This window comes from Perognathus longimembris, chromosome 5 (genome assembly GCF_023159225.1).
Source record: "Perognathus longimembris pacificus isolate PPM17 chromosome 5, ASM2315922v1, whole genome shotgun sequence".
NCBI classification, from domain to species: Eukaryota; Metazoa; Chordata; class Mammalia; order Rodentia; family Heteromyidae; genus Perognathus; species Perognathus longimembris.
This window is the reverse complement of record NC_063165.1, coordinates 82382509-82398075: the sequence shown is the minus strand read 5'-3', so window position 1 is coordinate 82398075 and position 15567 is coordinate 82382509. Positions and strand designations below refer to the sequence as shown.

At 49.0% G+C, this 15567-nt stretch overlaps 2 protein-coding genes across 2 annotated transcripts in view; both read left to right on the top strand.

Annotated features, from left to right (window-relative positions):
* The first annotated feature begins 2747 nt into the window (after nt 1-2747).
* Nucleotides 2748-3404, top strand: LOC125351141 (proline-rich protein HaeIII subfamily 1-like). The gene has a single exon (XM_048345860.1). It carries the CDS (start codon nt 2748-2750, stop codon nt 3402-3404), a length of 657 nt encoding a protein of 218 aa, XP_048201817.1.
* Nucleotides 3405-7349: 3945 nt separating this feature from the next.
* Lekr1 (leucine, glutamate and lysine rich 1) overlaps nt 7350-15567 on the top strand; it is a 107067-nt gene continuing 98849 nt past the window's right edge. The window contains exons 1-2 of the mRNA XM_048345859.1: nt 7350-7421; nt 11319-11404. Coding sequence (XP_048201816.1) covers nt 11357-11404 — 48 coding nt within the window. The 5' untranslated portion in view covers nt 7350-7421; nt 11319-11356. The remainder of the gene's footprint in view (nt 7422-11318; nt 11405-15567) is intronic.

Genomic DNA, 15567 nt, shown 5'->3' with positions numbered 1-15567 from the left:
ACGAGCTGTTCCTCTGCCGTGGCCGTCTAAACGACTGGCACACAGGTGGGCCTAGCCTCAATGCGGTGGCAGAGAGCAGTAACTCAAAGGAGGAAAAACGGTATCTATCAGGTGCTTTTGCTTTAGGGTTCTTTTTAGAAAAGAGATTAAGGATGCGCACCTGCCTTCTACTTCTAGTTAAAACTGCCTAAATACCCTTTCCAGAAAGCTCTTCTCTTGTGACTTCCTTCCTTTCTCAAGGGTTCTCCTCACCACACCACACCCCACCCCAAGTATCAGGGGTTTGAACTCTATGCCTTGATTTTGATCGGCTTGTTTGGCTGACAGTCTACCACTTGAACCATGCCTCCAGCCCAGCTTTTTGCCACTTATTTTGGAGATGTGGTCACAAAGGCCCTTCTGCCTGGGCTGGTTTCAAACCTCAATGCTCTGGATCTTAGCCTCCTCCAGATCTCAATATCTAGAACCACCAGCTGCCAAACAGGATTTTACATCTATAGAGATGCATGCAACACACCGGTGATCTGCATTCAGAGAGTAAAACCATTTAATCTTTTAAGTAAGTGGCTTTGTCTGCTCCCTGCGCTATGCCCAATAGCTAGACCCAAGTCCAACATGCAGTGAGTCTCCTATGTCTCAGAATGTGTTGATGAAAGTTCTAATCCTAGGACTTCTGTCAATCAGCAACAGAAAATTTATACCAAGGGGTTCTCTTGTCCTCAAGATTCCATATATCAAGTTAGGGAAAGTCATCAGAAGTTGTTTTCTCTTCAGCACTTCATAGGACATCTCAGCTCCCAGCTACTGCCCCCACCACAAATACTAGTCAATAGTGTAGCAATATACACGTATAATCAAAATATATAATGATATTGCTCACATGCATCATTAGTAAAGAATAAAACTGATTATTTAAGATCTCTCTTGCAGATCATGAAACAGTTTGAATGTTACCAGGCTGCTATAAACTAAAGGTTTTGTGTCAAGATTGTAACCTCCTATACTAGATGTCAACACGGGGAAAACCCCTGTACAAATGAAAAGAAAAAACAATAAGTAGCTCAATGACTTCTGTAATTGTATGCATAGGCTGTTGTAGCACCGGTGTATTGGTTGCGGCAAGTGAACATACTAGTCTGTCTCCAAAGATCTCAAAGCACTTGTAAGGACAGCCCCTCCCAGAGGGGCGGGCATGGAGTAAACCTTCCCTGGAGAACAGGAGGGTTACACTCATGACCAGTGGAAGGCTGCTTACCTCCCACCCTCACTTGAGTTCAAGCTCTAACCGTTGGAGAGTACTGCTGGCACATGAACTCACCCATGCCTTCCTTGGGTCAAAAGAGGAATTTGCAGCCACGTTCTGGTGGCTCACGCCTACAATCCTTAGCTGGGATCTGAGGAGCAGGGTTAGAAGCCAGCCCCAGCAGACAAATCTGTGAGCCTCTTGGCTCCAGTGAGCCGGCAAAAAGCCGGGAGTGTGGCTCAAGAATGCTAGCCTTGAATGCAAAAAGCTAAGGGGCAGCCCGCAGGCCCAGTGTGTGCTAGTGCACATGTGTGCACGCACACACACACGAGTATGGTGTAGCTTTGCTAGGCGAGAGGCTCCATACTTTCCTGAATTCACATCCTAGGAGCATTACAACAAAGAATTCCCACAAAAGGCAGGGCAGAGATTTTTCTGCACCTGACGATCGTTCCTAATTGTTTAATGACGACATAACCACTAATGAATCCCATACACGCCCAGTAAAATAAAGCACCAGAACTTTAGATATATGATTTTCCCCACGTTACACAAGTTATCCATGTGTCTAAACATGGCTTATTTTTTTTTAATTTGCTGGCATAGTTTAATGTGTGCGTCTTTTCCCCCCCCCCGTCTAATTAGAAATTTCCGCCATGTAGTTGTTGAGTTGATACAAGATGTTCAAGATGGTGAAAAGATGAAGGTAATGTTTTCCTCATGTTAAAGGCTGCAGGTTTTTTTTCAAGTTCGTTTGTCCTTTTTAAGCAGTCTTATGGTACCGATTCTACTGAATTCCTATTTATTCCTCTTGCCAAAGCACGCCTCCAGACCTGAGCGGGTAAATTAAGTCTCACGTGCGCACAGCTGGTTGAACACCACCGGCTACAGGCCCGTTTTCATGACCTTTGAGTTCCATGGCACAGTGGTTTTTAAAGTTACCCACTGGGCACGGAATCAGGCCTGGCTGGTTCACAAGGCTGATATTCAGTACGCGTCTCCAAAGCCGATTAGCTAAGAGCATTCAGCTCCCCCTGCAAGTGAGATTTTGCACGGTTTTCTTCCCCGGGGTCCCCAGCCCCCATCCGTCCCCAGAGGCCACGGCCCGGAAAGGGCGGGCACCCCCGCCCCCCCCCCCCCCCCCGCCTCCCTGGGCGTACGGGGAAGCAAGGCCACCCGGGCTGAGCGTGCTGCGGGGGGGGGGGGTGTGGGGGGGAGGGAGGGTGCACCGGGCCAAGCGTGCATAGGGGCCTGGGGTCGCCGGGGACGAGTGCGCACGGGGGGGGGGGGGGGTCCGGGTCGAGCGTACCCGGGGGCCGGGCGCCCAGGCCGAGCCTACTCCGGTGCCCCGGGTGGAGGCCCAGAGCGCAGTGGCGCACGGGGGTGGAGGGCTCCCGGGCTGAGTGTGCACCGGCGCACGGGGGTGGAGGGCACCCGGGGCGAGCGTGCACCGGCGCACGGGGGTGGAGGGCGCCCGGGGCGAGCGTGCACCGGAGCACGGAGGATGGAAGTGGAGGGCGCCTGGGCCAAGCATGCACCCCGCGGGCCGCGGCTGCGTGACACGCAGCCCTTCCCAGCCCGGGGCCCGCCGCGGTTACTCAAGCTGATCTCATCGGGGCTCCGCACGACACGCGCTTCCTCTCGCCTCGCCTGCACGCGCGTAGCGTGCGGAGGCGCCCGCCGCCCGCGCCCCGCCCCGCCCCCAGACGGCCGCCCCACACCCGGACTGCCGGAGCCCGGCCCAGCCCGGCCCGCCCCTCCGGCCGGCCCGGAGTCCCGGCGTCGGGGCGCGCCTCCCCGGGGTCCCTGGTCCCGTCTGTCCGCGCCTCCCCGGGGTCCCTGGTCCCGTCGGTCCGCCCCTCCCGCGCCTCCCCGGGGTCCCTGGTCCCGTCAGTCCGCCCCTCCCGCGCCTCCCGGGGTCCCTGGTCCCTGGTCCCGTCGGTCCGCCCCTCCCCGGGTCCCTGGTCTCTGGTCCCGTCGGTCCGCCTCTCCCGAGCCTCCCCGGGGTCCCTGGTCCCTGGTCCCGTCGGTCCGCCCCTCCCCGGGTCCCTGGTCTCTGGTCCCGTCGGTCCGCCTCTCCCGAGCCTCCCCGGGGTCCCTGGTCTCTGGTCCCGGGCCGCCCCGGCCGCTGCCCCGCGCCAGGAGACCTGCCCCGGAGTAAGGGTTGGGGGCGAGGCCGGCTCCTCCCTTCCCCACTGGCTTCCCCTCCTCCCGCGAGCCGCAGGCCCAGCACAGGCGAGACAAACATTCCGGCTTTAGACGAGGGCATCACCCTTCGCCTAACGTCGGAGCCGGGGTCGGGGCCGGGCAGATTCCCGGATTCCTCCCCAGATTAGGCGGCGGAGAAGGCACGCGAGGGCGGCTGGAGGCGGGGCGGGGAGCGACGAGCGCGCAGGGAAACAGGCGGAGGGGGCGGGGCCTGGGAAGATGGGGCGGGGCCGAGCGCTCCGAGGCCGGCGGGGGCGGGGCCGAGGGGGGCGGGAGGCGGGGCCAGGCGCGCCAAAGCAGGCGGTGGGGGCGGGGCCGGCGCTCCGGGGGCGGGGCCGGCGCCCCGGGGGCGGGGCCGGCGCGGCCCGGGCTTGCGTGACCCGGGAGCCGGCGGCCGCACGCATCTCGTGCAGGAGGCAGCCGTCGCCCCGCGGGAGGCGCAGGTGCTGCAGGGCGGCGCCGGGCTCCGCGCCACAGCCCCGCGGGGGCGGGCGGGGCGGTCACGCTACCTGCGCTGAGGCCTCAGCGAGAAAGAAGCCGGGGGTCCGGATGGCCGCGGGCCCGGGGGGCGGGGAGACCAGGCCCGGGGCTGGGGTGAAGCGGTCCCCCCGCCTCCCCCCCCCCCGATGAGCTACGGGATTCTCACGTCAGCCCTCGAGCCCACGCCCTTCTCAAGACTGCTTCCAGCCACAAGTGTTTTTCCGCTTCGTTATCCGCCTTTACTTAGTCTGAATGTTTGTAGCTTTGCAAATAAATCAAGCTGGGAAGACGAAACAGAAACCACCGGACGGCCTAGCACGAAGGCTTGGGAAGCTGCACGTTCATTCGCATTCTGCTCATTGAACGGGCTTTGGTTTAGGGGATCGCTTTTCCCTCATCACCACTTAGGCAAGTTACCTTGCATGGCTAATGACGCGCAGTTCGTTTTTGTTTTACAGGGAACATATAGAAGGCAAGTCCCCAGGGTTGGGATTCTCACCACAAATTCGAGTATTAACCCTTTTTAGAAATACAGGTCCTCCTCCTCACACTCGAGGGGCGGGGAAGGGAGAGGCGAGCTTCACAATTCAGATGTTCCTAGGCTGCCTGGCTCAGTCCTCACACAGGTGAACTTAGGGGATGTTTCTTTGCTCAGCACACCCTGTCTTTCTTCTAAGGCCCAGGACTGCGCTTCTCGTGACACTGCTTCTGCCTCTCCTCCTCCGGAGACAGAATGAGAGACAGGTGTCATCCTGTGTAGGTGACTCATGGCCTGTCTGCTTTGGTCAAAGGATTGGCATGCAACTAGAGGTGAGCCAAAGACAGCCATTTCCTGGAATTCTTTGAAGGGGAGAAACTGATCCTCGGTCCCCCCCCCCCCACACTGTCCCTTCATGTGTGGTGACCGAAAAGGGAATGGAACAAGGGTCAGGACGTGTAGATTCCAAGCGCAGAGCCTCTCCCTGGCTTTCTAGGGCTTCAAAATCTGTATTAGGTTCTCAATGAAGTCTGTGGCCCTTTCCTCAAGCTATTTAGCAGCCCTTGCTCATTCTGTTAGGTATGCTTGTATTCTGATACACATTAATAGAAATAACGATTGAAATATACATTTACACTGCTACTTAGAATGCTAAAGTGTTTGTAATACTATATTTTAACAGTGTTCATTTTGGATGTTATGTTACTAATACATATTGAAAAACAAAATATACTACAACAGCCACAAGAATTATGGTTTTCCAATTATCCTGAAGCAGTTGCTGCTGGTGGTGTGTGTGTGTACTTGGGTTTGAACTCAGGGCCTGGGGTTTCTTCGCTTTTTCACTCATGGCTGCCACTCTACCACTGGAACTACACCTCCATTTTCTGCTTCTTGCTGCTCAGTCTGGTGGGCTTTTCTGCCCAATCTGGCTTCAAACTGTGAGCCTCAGATCTCAGGCCCTGAATAACTAGGATTACAGGTATGAACCACTAGTGTCCAGCTACAAATAGTTTTTTGTGGTCAAACTAGCCTCCACAGCACATTTATTTGGGAGTTCAAATACATGTAGCACCTTGATAAGACATTAAACATTGATAGGAGCTTTAAAAAATCTGTATTTTGGTTGTGAACAAAATGTGTTGGAATGAGTCAGACAAAGTGGCACACTGCAGCTGAACTTGTTGGAAAACTGGAAGTGGTTCAGGAAGAAAGGAAATTGAAAGCAAAGTTAAGCTTTCATAAGTCACTGCTTTGGGGGCATATGCACATGTTTTTAATTCGCAGTAGGCTGGTGCCCCTGGGGACTGGCTGACTGGCAGAGTCAGCTCACGCTCTGTGAGGCCCAGGTGCTTCTACTTAGGCTCTCGCGGAGGCCAGGCACATGGCTGAGCCCCCATATTGTCCTACATTTCCATATATATCACATATTGGGCCATTCTCGTGTTTCTCATCATTTGGTCGAATGTAAACAAGAAGCAGGATCTATATTTTTACGAGTAGTTAAATGACACTTTGCGTATAAAGTGTCACGCAAATAGGAAAAGTCTAGTAAAGCTCAGCTTTAAAAAATTCTGCACTTGGTGTTGGGTGGAACCCAGAAACAGCAACTGAGGCTGTGGTTTCCAACCTTGGGGGCCTGTTTGTAACTATTTTGTTCAAATGTTCGAGAAGACAGAATTGTGCTGTGTGGTTGTGGTGAGTTCACAGGAAGAAAATAATGTTGGGGCTATCGTTTCTAGAGCCCCCGAGTTTGCTGTAAAATTAGTGATCTTGAGCAGAATATGGTGGTACACATCTGTAATTCCAGCCAGCCCCTTGGGGAAGCAGAGGCAGGAGGATTTCAAGGCCGGCGAGGGAAGAGTTAGTGAGACCCTGTTTCAGAACCAAGGACTGGGTGTGTCACTCCAGTGTTAAAGAGTACCCCCAAGCACCTTGTATTTACTGTGTTCCTTGGTTGTAACATTTGTTTTCTTGTGTTTGATTTCATCTCGTATTCTTTATTATGACCAAGAGGCGCACACATATGTGTGAAAGGCCCTATACATGTATGTATATACATACCCACACACTATCTAGTCTGGGTGTGTAATGGGCTACATCATCATCTCGGCTTGCCTGAGAACACAATGCTGCTGTGGCTGCTTGAAGAACCAGACTGTCCTGGCAAAGCGAGCCTTGGAACACGGCGATCTTGTTGCTTCAGGTACGCACTCCATGTACATGGCTGAGCTGTGTGTGTGTGTCTTACCTAAACACCCATTGTTATGAGAGGAGAACAGGGCTACACTCGCTGTTCTGCACAGGAACACGAGGAGGAGGAACAACGGGGAAAGTTCTCGGCACGCCGTGCTCGACCTCTTGGGTGACAGTCGTCGACCTATTCATTTTTATCCGTTTTTCTCTTCAGTCCTTTCCTCGTGGCCAGTCTTCCCCGAATGACACATCCCCTTCAGGCCCGTGACAGGCGTGGGGGTACATCTCTCCTCCGGTGCCCCGAAGGGTGGGACGTCACGCTGTCCTTTCCATCAACGTGGGGGCGCTGGGGCCTCCTCGCCCAGCCCGGTGCGGGCGTCGGTCTTCCCCCATCTCCCCGCGAACCGCGAACCTCAGGTCTCAGTTCCCCAGTGTGGAGGCCGAAGGCGCGGGGGCCGCGGGCAGCCTGGACGTGCGTGGGTTCCTGGGCCCAGGGCGGGCTCCTCCGCACACGGGGTCCCCACGGGTTCCCCCCCCCCACCCCGGCTCCCGCCACCGTCACCGTCCCCGTCACAGCGCCCTCCAAGGGCGTCACGCACAGCCCGGCCGCGACCCGCGCCGCCGCCGCCGCCCGCCCACTTCCGGCCGCGCGGGCGCGCTGGTCTCCGGGGGGAGGGCCCGCGGGGGAGCTCCGCTTCCGCGTCGGGGGAGCGGCGTGGGCCGTGACGTCACCGCGCGCTGACGCCAGACACGCGCGCGGCGCCGTCGCCCGGGAGACGGACCCAGCCGTTTCGCGCCCGCCGACGGGAGGTGTAGGTGAGACAGGCCGTGGCTTCCCTCAGCCCCCCCCAGCTCCGGCTCCCCGGGCGGCGGTTCCGGGGCGGGGCGCCCGGCGAGGCCCTGGGGGCCCGGGGGCCGCGGGGACGCGCGGCCCGCCCCCTACCCCCGCGCTCCCCGCGGCCTCCGGGCCCCCCCCACGGCCTCCGGGCCCACGCGCTCCCCGCGGCCTCCGGGCCTCCCCCGCCCCACCCCACAGCACGCGTTAGCAAGGGGGAAGTTGGTTTCCGCTACACTGGGAAGGTCATTGGGCTTCCCACTCCCGCCTCCCGGCCTCCCTCCCCAACCCCCGTGCCTGGGGGGGGGGGGCGGTGATGGCCCTTGGGGGTGCGCCTGAAGGCCGACCCTGGTGTAGGGGCCGGAAGTGAACCGTCAAGGCCTCTTCTGCGAGGCGGAGACGTGAATCACTGCAGCGACCACCCTGCGCTTACCCACGGGCATCTGCACGAGTGCACTGGGGCGAACCGGAGGGACTGGGAGCGGATGGAGAGCAGTAAATCCAGGCCCACGGTTGCCTCTGTCAAAAGGGAAAGCTCTGCTTTCTTAAAAGTATTACAAGTTTCTGAATATTCCTTCCATGTGTCTGTCACGTGAGTCTTCATAAAGACTAGAAAGTTGTGTTGTGGTGTGTTGTTGTTTTTTTTTTAAAGACCTGAAAGCTATTTCTTAAAAAGTAAACACCAAGAAAGATTGTATCAAGCTGGGTAAACTGGTGGCTTACACCTGTAATCTCGCTACAGTAGTACCCTGGAAGCAGAGATTTGAGTATCAAGGTTCAAAGCCAGTGCAGGCTGGAAAGACCATAAGATTCTTATCTACAACTATCTAGCAAGAGCGGGAAGTGGAATTGTGTGTCTCAGGTGGTTAGAGCACTCGCCCTGAGTTGTAGACCCACTACCAGTAGACAGAGCCTATCTCCTTTGGGAGGTAGTTTAGGTACTTAACCATCTTCATGCATTCCTTAGGAGCAAGACAGCTAGTTTAGATGCCTGCCCTAATCACATGAACTTAAGATGAACTGTGGATCATGAACAAACTGTTAAGTTCTCTTATTTGACAAGTTTTCAATTTTCATGAAACATACATACATACATGGATGCACCCCCCCCTTCCCCCGTGTTCGAAGGATGGGTTTTGTAAACTTGTTAGCAGATTGAATGGTCCAGCAAAATGCTTACTCTCAACAAATCATTTTTGTATTTTTGGAAGTTTTCTGGCTTGGCAGAACATTTTAATTTTTAATATTTTAACTTTTTCCTCAGTAAGGAGAACCGGCCAGCTAGATAGCTGGTGTGTCATGCCTGTAATCCTAGCTACTCCGAAGGCTGATATCCAGGGAACTGTGATTCCAAACCAATCCTGAACAAAGTCAGCGAGACTCCCATCAACCAATATAACCAGCCCAAAGCAATTCTCAGGCATGGCCTATCGTAGAGTGCCAGCCCAGGGAGCATCAGGCTCTACATTCAGATCCCAGTACTGCCCTAATGAAGGTATTTAGTACCTTCATTGTGAATCTAGTCCAATAAATGAAAGCTGGCTAGTGCCTGTGTTTATATTGTCACCCAGATGCATGCTTTCAAATATGTTTGTGGACAATAAAAGGAATTTTAGTTGGTTAATTTTAGAAAAGTACTAAATTTAGGAAATGTAGCTAGTTTTTGAGAAAAATTATAGTACAAATGGAGTTGAAACTGTTACCATTTATCTTTTGGAAGGTGAGGCCTCTAAGATTGCACAAATGAGAATAGTGAGCCTCTGGTCTCTTGCCACATGACTGTGATAGTCTCCAAACATCCTATTAGGTACTTGGTCACTTGGGCCTATTTGACATAGTTAACTTAAACGCCATGGTTGACCTCAGTTAAGTTTGCCAAACATACTTTGTCTTATGGGTTTGTTTTGTTTTGCTTTAAGTCATTGACATGAGAAGTATTTGTGCTAACACAAGATTAGGAATCCTTTCTTTCACAGTGGTTTGCACAATTTACAAAAATCACGCCACTGTTACTTGCGGCTTTACATGTCCAAATCCTGCCCTGACCAACTTCAGGAGGCCTTCACCAACTCTTCACCCTCACCTGAAAGAGTTCACTTTATTTTCCTCAATCTTGAAGACTGCTCTGTGGCTGTAACTTAAACTCAAGATGTTCCAGCCTCTTTCGGGCTGTGAAATTGCGTGCCTGTGTTCACTGAATTTGCTGCTCCCCTGCTTCTTACATACATGTAAGCACCCCTCACTCTTGAGTTAGGCTAGCTGGCTACTCTTCTCATATTTGAGAGGGATTTTTTTTTATAGCACTGAATTTGAACTCAAGGCCTCACAATTGCTAGGCAGGCCCTTTACCACTGAAGCCACACCCACAGCCTGTTTTTTTTCTCTCTCTCTCTCTCTCTCTCCTTTTTTTTTTTAAATCTCACTGTTTCTTCTATCTCCTCCTCCTACAGGGAAGGCTTGCTTTTTTTCTTTTTAAGCCTGCATTAATTATACAAGGGGGGGGTTTCATTGCAACATTTCTACTCTATAGCTATGTCTCAATAACCTCACCCCCTCTATCATTCTCCTTATGTCCTCCCCCTTAAAACAATTTCAACATGTTTTGTTTTCCTAATTTCAACAAGTTCTGTTTTCCTACATGCAAACAAACTACTTGGACTATAGCTATCCTTTGTGGCTTATGAAGGTAGTGATACACTTTTATGCTGAATTATTTTCATTAGAAAAGGAAAATCTGTTTAAATTATCCACATAGAAATATATAGATGTTCATTTTAGATAAAATTGACACTTTGTTTCTCATGTTTTAATGACTCAAGTTTATTGCTTGCATGTTACATTTGATCTGGTAACTTTATACTTCATTTAAAATAGGATGGGTACCACAATTGCTCTGACCATCTATCAGACTACTCCATTTTGTTCTTCTTTCTTACAGCTTTTCAGGATTAAAGTGTGTGTGTGTGTGTGTGTGTGTGTGTTTAGGGCTTGAACTTAAGGCCTGAATGCTGTCCTTGAGCTTTTCTGCTCAAGGCTGGAGCTCTGCCACTTGAGCCACACCTCCATTTTCAGCTTTTTATTGGTTAATTGGAAGTCAGACTCTCATAGACTTTCCTGCCTACGCCGGCTTTGAACTGGAGTCCTCTGATTTCAGCCTCCTGAGTAGCTTGGATTACATGTGTGAGCCACCCATGCCTGGCTAACGTGTTTGTTCTTTCTTTCTTTCTTTCTTTCTTTCTTTCTTTCTTTCTTTCTTTCTTTCTTTCTTTCTTTCTTTCTTTCTTCCTGTCTGTCTGTCTTTCTTTCGTTCTTTCTTGCAGGTGCTTGAACTCAGGGCCTGGGTGCTGTTCTTGAGCTTCTTTTTCTTACAGCTAGTGTTCTACTACTTAGGCCATAGTGTTATTTCTGGCCTTTTCTGAGTAGTTTATTGGAGCTAAAAGTCACAGTGGATTTCCCTGCCTTGGGTGGCTTCAAACTGTGACCCTCAGATCTCAGCTTCCTGAGTAGCTAGGGTTACAGGTGTGAGCCACTGGCCCCCAACTTATGTTGATTTTTTTTTTTTAAAGATCAGAAGCATTTGAGTTTGTTTAGAATTTTACAGTTATTTTTAAAAATAGCAAACCACCATAGAAATTACTATTTCTTAGTACAGTTCTAACAACATAGGAAATACTGCATATAATTCATCAATCTCTGTATAAGTCTTTCCTTTTCTACTGGCTTAATAACTGAGGAAACCCACATGGAGCCCTCTCACACTGAGTTGATGAACGTGTTATACACCTTAGCACTTTTCCTCCTCAAATGCTAAGAGCTTATAGATCATCGTAATTGAATTTTCTTATTTCAATTCTGAACAATGTCCTCAATGTTTTTAGAATATTTTGTGTTGGAGCTCTGAATATTTTTGGGAGTTATGGACCGTCACATTCCCATGCATGCTTTACCTGAAGAAATCCAAAAGGTAAGAGATCATATTGCATGACTGCAGCAATGCACCAGGGCCACTGCAGCAGTTAGATAAGTCTAAGTGTACAAGAGTGAATTTAGAGACTTCATATTTATTTTGACCACAGACTCTGCAATGAATGCATAATTACAAGGAGCAGAATGGTAGAAATTAATTCACGGTGCAGAATCTTCATTGTGAAGAATTCATAGATGGTAACATATATGAACAATTGTTAAAATATCTCTTTGAGGATGATTGACTTGAATTGTGAGTTAAAATATCAAACCTTAGTTGTCATTAACCATCCAGGTTTTTCAGTGAAAGTACCGTCAATTCGTTGTAATTTGAGATAGGAGGAAGGAACTCAAGGTCTTACACATGTACTGTGAGCACTGAGCCACATTCTGCCTATAGGCAATTCTTAATGAACCACCAGGGCACTGCATTTTAATTGAAAATTACAGTCAGCTTTCAGACGGGCTTTGTCCACTGCGCATATTGCGTTGAGCTGCTTAATAGCTTTTTTCATGTCATTGATTTACCTTGATGCCTATTCATACTGCCTCCAGATTTATGTAAACTTCAACCTGGCAGGAATTGTAAGGAAAGTCTAGTTGTCAGAAAAGATGTTTTTACTACTTGTACAAAAGGGTTTCAGTTCAACCTGTCAGTTTATGAGTACAATGCATCCTGACCAACCCTTCCTCCTCCTCTCCCAATCTCTCCCCACCCAACAAATGCCCTCAAGTTACCTGGTTCCATTTTCATATATGTACGTTGAGTATTATGACTCTTATTTGCCCACTTTTCCTTTCTCCATTCCTCTTCCTCTTGACCAGGTCTTCCCTCTCCTGAGTACACTGTTTCAGCTTCCTGGTATTCATTTTGTTAAACTGCATGTTAATTTCAAAGAAGTTCCACCATTGGAATCCTCCCCTGCACGTACCACACTTCAGTCAGCTTGTTTATGTGTATATGCAGGTGGCCTTGTATATGGCAGAAAAGGTATTTTAAATCAGCATATGTAAATCTCTTTACCTTAAAATAAATGTTAAATGCAAAATAATGAGCACAGAGAGAGCTTAGCTCTGCTTTTACTTACCTCAGAAATGGTGCTCATATGTATTAGAGATAGAATGGTTTTCTTTCAGCCTCACCTGAGTTCCTTCTATGTGTTAGCCTATGTACAGATGAAATGAAATATGAATGATGATACAGATGAAAAGAAACAAGGCAAAAGGAAAGAAATGCCCAAGAAATAATACCTGTATTTCAGATCCCAGTGACCTGCCAGGACATAAAAGGTCTCCACAAGACTGTGGATGAGATGGTGTCTGTTGTGAGAATGGAGAAGTGAGGAAGGACCCTAGATGCCAGGAAGGTCAAGGGACAGCTTTAGGTGGCGGTAGAGCTGGAACTGGAAATTTCTATAGACAGAGGTCAAGTTGTCCTAGGCCAAAGGAACTTTGGGCTTCCTGGTTTTTAAAAAAGCTGGCTACACTAGAGGATTTGAACTACTTCTGTGATTTTTTTTTATTTTTTGTGTATTTATTTATTTATTTTGCTGGAGGTCCTGGGGCTTGAACTCTGGGCCTGGGTGCTGTACCTGAGCTTCTTTTGCTCAAGGTTAGGACTCTACCACTTAAGCCACAGCACCACTTCCAGCTTTTTCTGAGTAGTTTATTGGAGTTAAGAGTCTCACGGACTTTCCTGCCCTGTCTTGCTTCCATCCATAATCCTTGGATCTCAGCCTCCTGATTATCTAGGATTACAGGTGTGAACTGCCAGTGCCCGGCTTGCTTCAATGTTTTGAGTACATAAATCATGTATTTATTTTGATAAGGCCATTTATGCAGCTGTAGAGTGGTTTTCTCATGTCTGAGGTATTTAGAAGTAAATTGTTTAAAACCAAGTATTTCTTCACACTACAGTAGTTCAGAGTTATAAACAGGAATGGTTGGAAGCTGTTCAGACAGGCAGTGCAGACAAATGAGCACACCAGAAAGACTCCCCAATTCTCCTCCACGCCCTGGTGCTGCCTAATCACTGGACTACTTTGCTGGTTGTAGCCTTGTCTTGCCTGTGTTTAGAAAAGCAGCTTTGTGCTTTCTCAGATCTAGGTTATGTGCACTTCTTCAAAACACTTGGCTTGTCTGTTTCATGTTGTACACTTTTCTAGGTGCGTTGTTATAAAACAGCTACAATATTTGTAGGCATCTCACAGCTTTTCGAGAAGCAGTTAGAAGGTTTTTCATGTATACCTTCCTTTTTGTGTTTATCTACTTTGTCTGTAGTTTGCACTGTTTAATTGCCTAGTGATTGGGCAGTGTATCTCTTTCATCCACTGCATAAATTACAGAATCATGTTAACTGTTTGGATATATAGGTTGAGCATCCCAAATCTGACATCTAAAATGCTGAGAAATCTGGAACACTTTTCAATGTCAATATGATATGATATGACATGAAAATTCACACTGACCACAAAACTTGGCTTGATGCATTGTTTGACTATTGTGTAAAATTATATTTGGGCTATTTGTATAAGGCATATATAAAAAAATATCAAACATAAGTGAAGTTTGTGTTTAGACTTGGATCCTATCAGCATGATACCGCCATGTGTGAATATATGTGCATGTATTCCCAAATATGAAGTTTCTGAAATCATAAATGCTTATGTTTGCTGGCATTCACACAAGGGAGAATTAGCAGAACCCCTTCCATTTCTGATGAAGAAAAGAAGGATCTTTATTTTCATAATGACTTGGAAAATGTGCTCCATTTCTTTAAGAGAAAAAGACGGGAGGCAGGTACATCAGTGTTAAGTGATCGCTCTTTCAAAGCCTTTTCTTCTTCTTCTATCTTGTTCTTCTGTTAATTTTTCACGTTGCTTTGTGTGCTGTCTCATCTCCCCAGAGTTCTCTCCTGCTGTGGTTCCTTTTCATTTCTGTGTGCAGACAAGAGGATCAATATGGACATCAGAGGACAGGGGAGGGGCTTCTCCTTTCCTTCCATACTTTCTCCATGTGGTAATGGATGGTGAATACATTAGAACGTGAACACGATTGCTACACTGAACTTAACGGCAAAATGAATAGTTGCAGATAGAGGAATTTTGGAATATGAGGAGGTGAAGAAGATGACTCCCAAAGTCAGTGCAGAGAAAAATGAGTAGCCTCTTAGAAGGCCCAGATTGTTAAATCCCTTTTCCCTGATCTCCTGTTCAGAGCCGACCTTGTGTGGGGAAGGGATAAGATAGTATGACTTCCTTTCTCTGGGTCATTTTGCTTTTTCCCTGTTTCTGACTGAGCACAGTGCACATCTTAAACTTCTAATCTCCTTACGTGGCAGAAAAATGTGCTAGAGGCCCACAGGACACACTTGCCCCTCTTATCTCCTTCTGAACTCCACATTTTATTCTGTGTGTACTTACACTGTATCTTTGTGTCTGCACTTTCTCTTGGCTGAGCTGGTTCCTGCCCTCTGATCTCATATAACCAGCAGTGTTTCTAGAATTTTCATCCAGTATTCTGCAAGCAGAATGCCACACACTGTGGATTTAGGGATACCACAGTTCAAAATTGGAACAGCACTTACAGATTAACCAAGTAATAACTCTGTCTTTTCCACTCATGAATAGCAATCCATTTTACAGACATATGGAGTCATCTTTTTTTTTTTTGGCCAGTCCTGGGGCTTGGACTCAGGGCCTGAACACTGTCCCTGGCTTCTTTTTGCTCAAGGCTAGCACTCTGCCACTTGAGCCACAGCGCCACTTCTGGCCATTTTCTGTATATGTGGTGCTGGGGAATTGAACCCAGGGCCTCATGTATACAAGGCAAGCACTCTTGCCACTAGGCCATAGCCCCAGCCCACTGGAGTCATCTTTTTAAAGAGAGCCAGTGAGCAAATTTCCTTAAACTGTTCTGCTAGGGAACTTAAGAGGAGGTCTAACAACAGCCACAAACTAGTGGAAAACCAGTTACCTTGCCCAAGCAGGGTTGATCTCCTGTTTTTTTTTTTTTTTAATGGTGACAAAATGAAGACTTGTTAGAGGACCTTGGCTGCAGAAGATTTTTTATTAGCACAGGGTAAAAGCAAAATAGAGACCAGAGTTGTTTATTTAAGCCAGAAGTGGTGAGGCAGGGTCGGAGAGCACGCTGTTCTTTCTG

Excerpts from the sequence above, each read along its gene's own strand:
- LOC125351141 (XM_048345860.1), top strand. The coding sequence starts at position 2,748 with ATGGAAGTGGAGGGCGCCTGGGCCAAGCATGCACCCCGCGGGCCGCGG.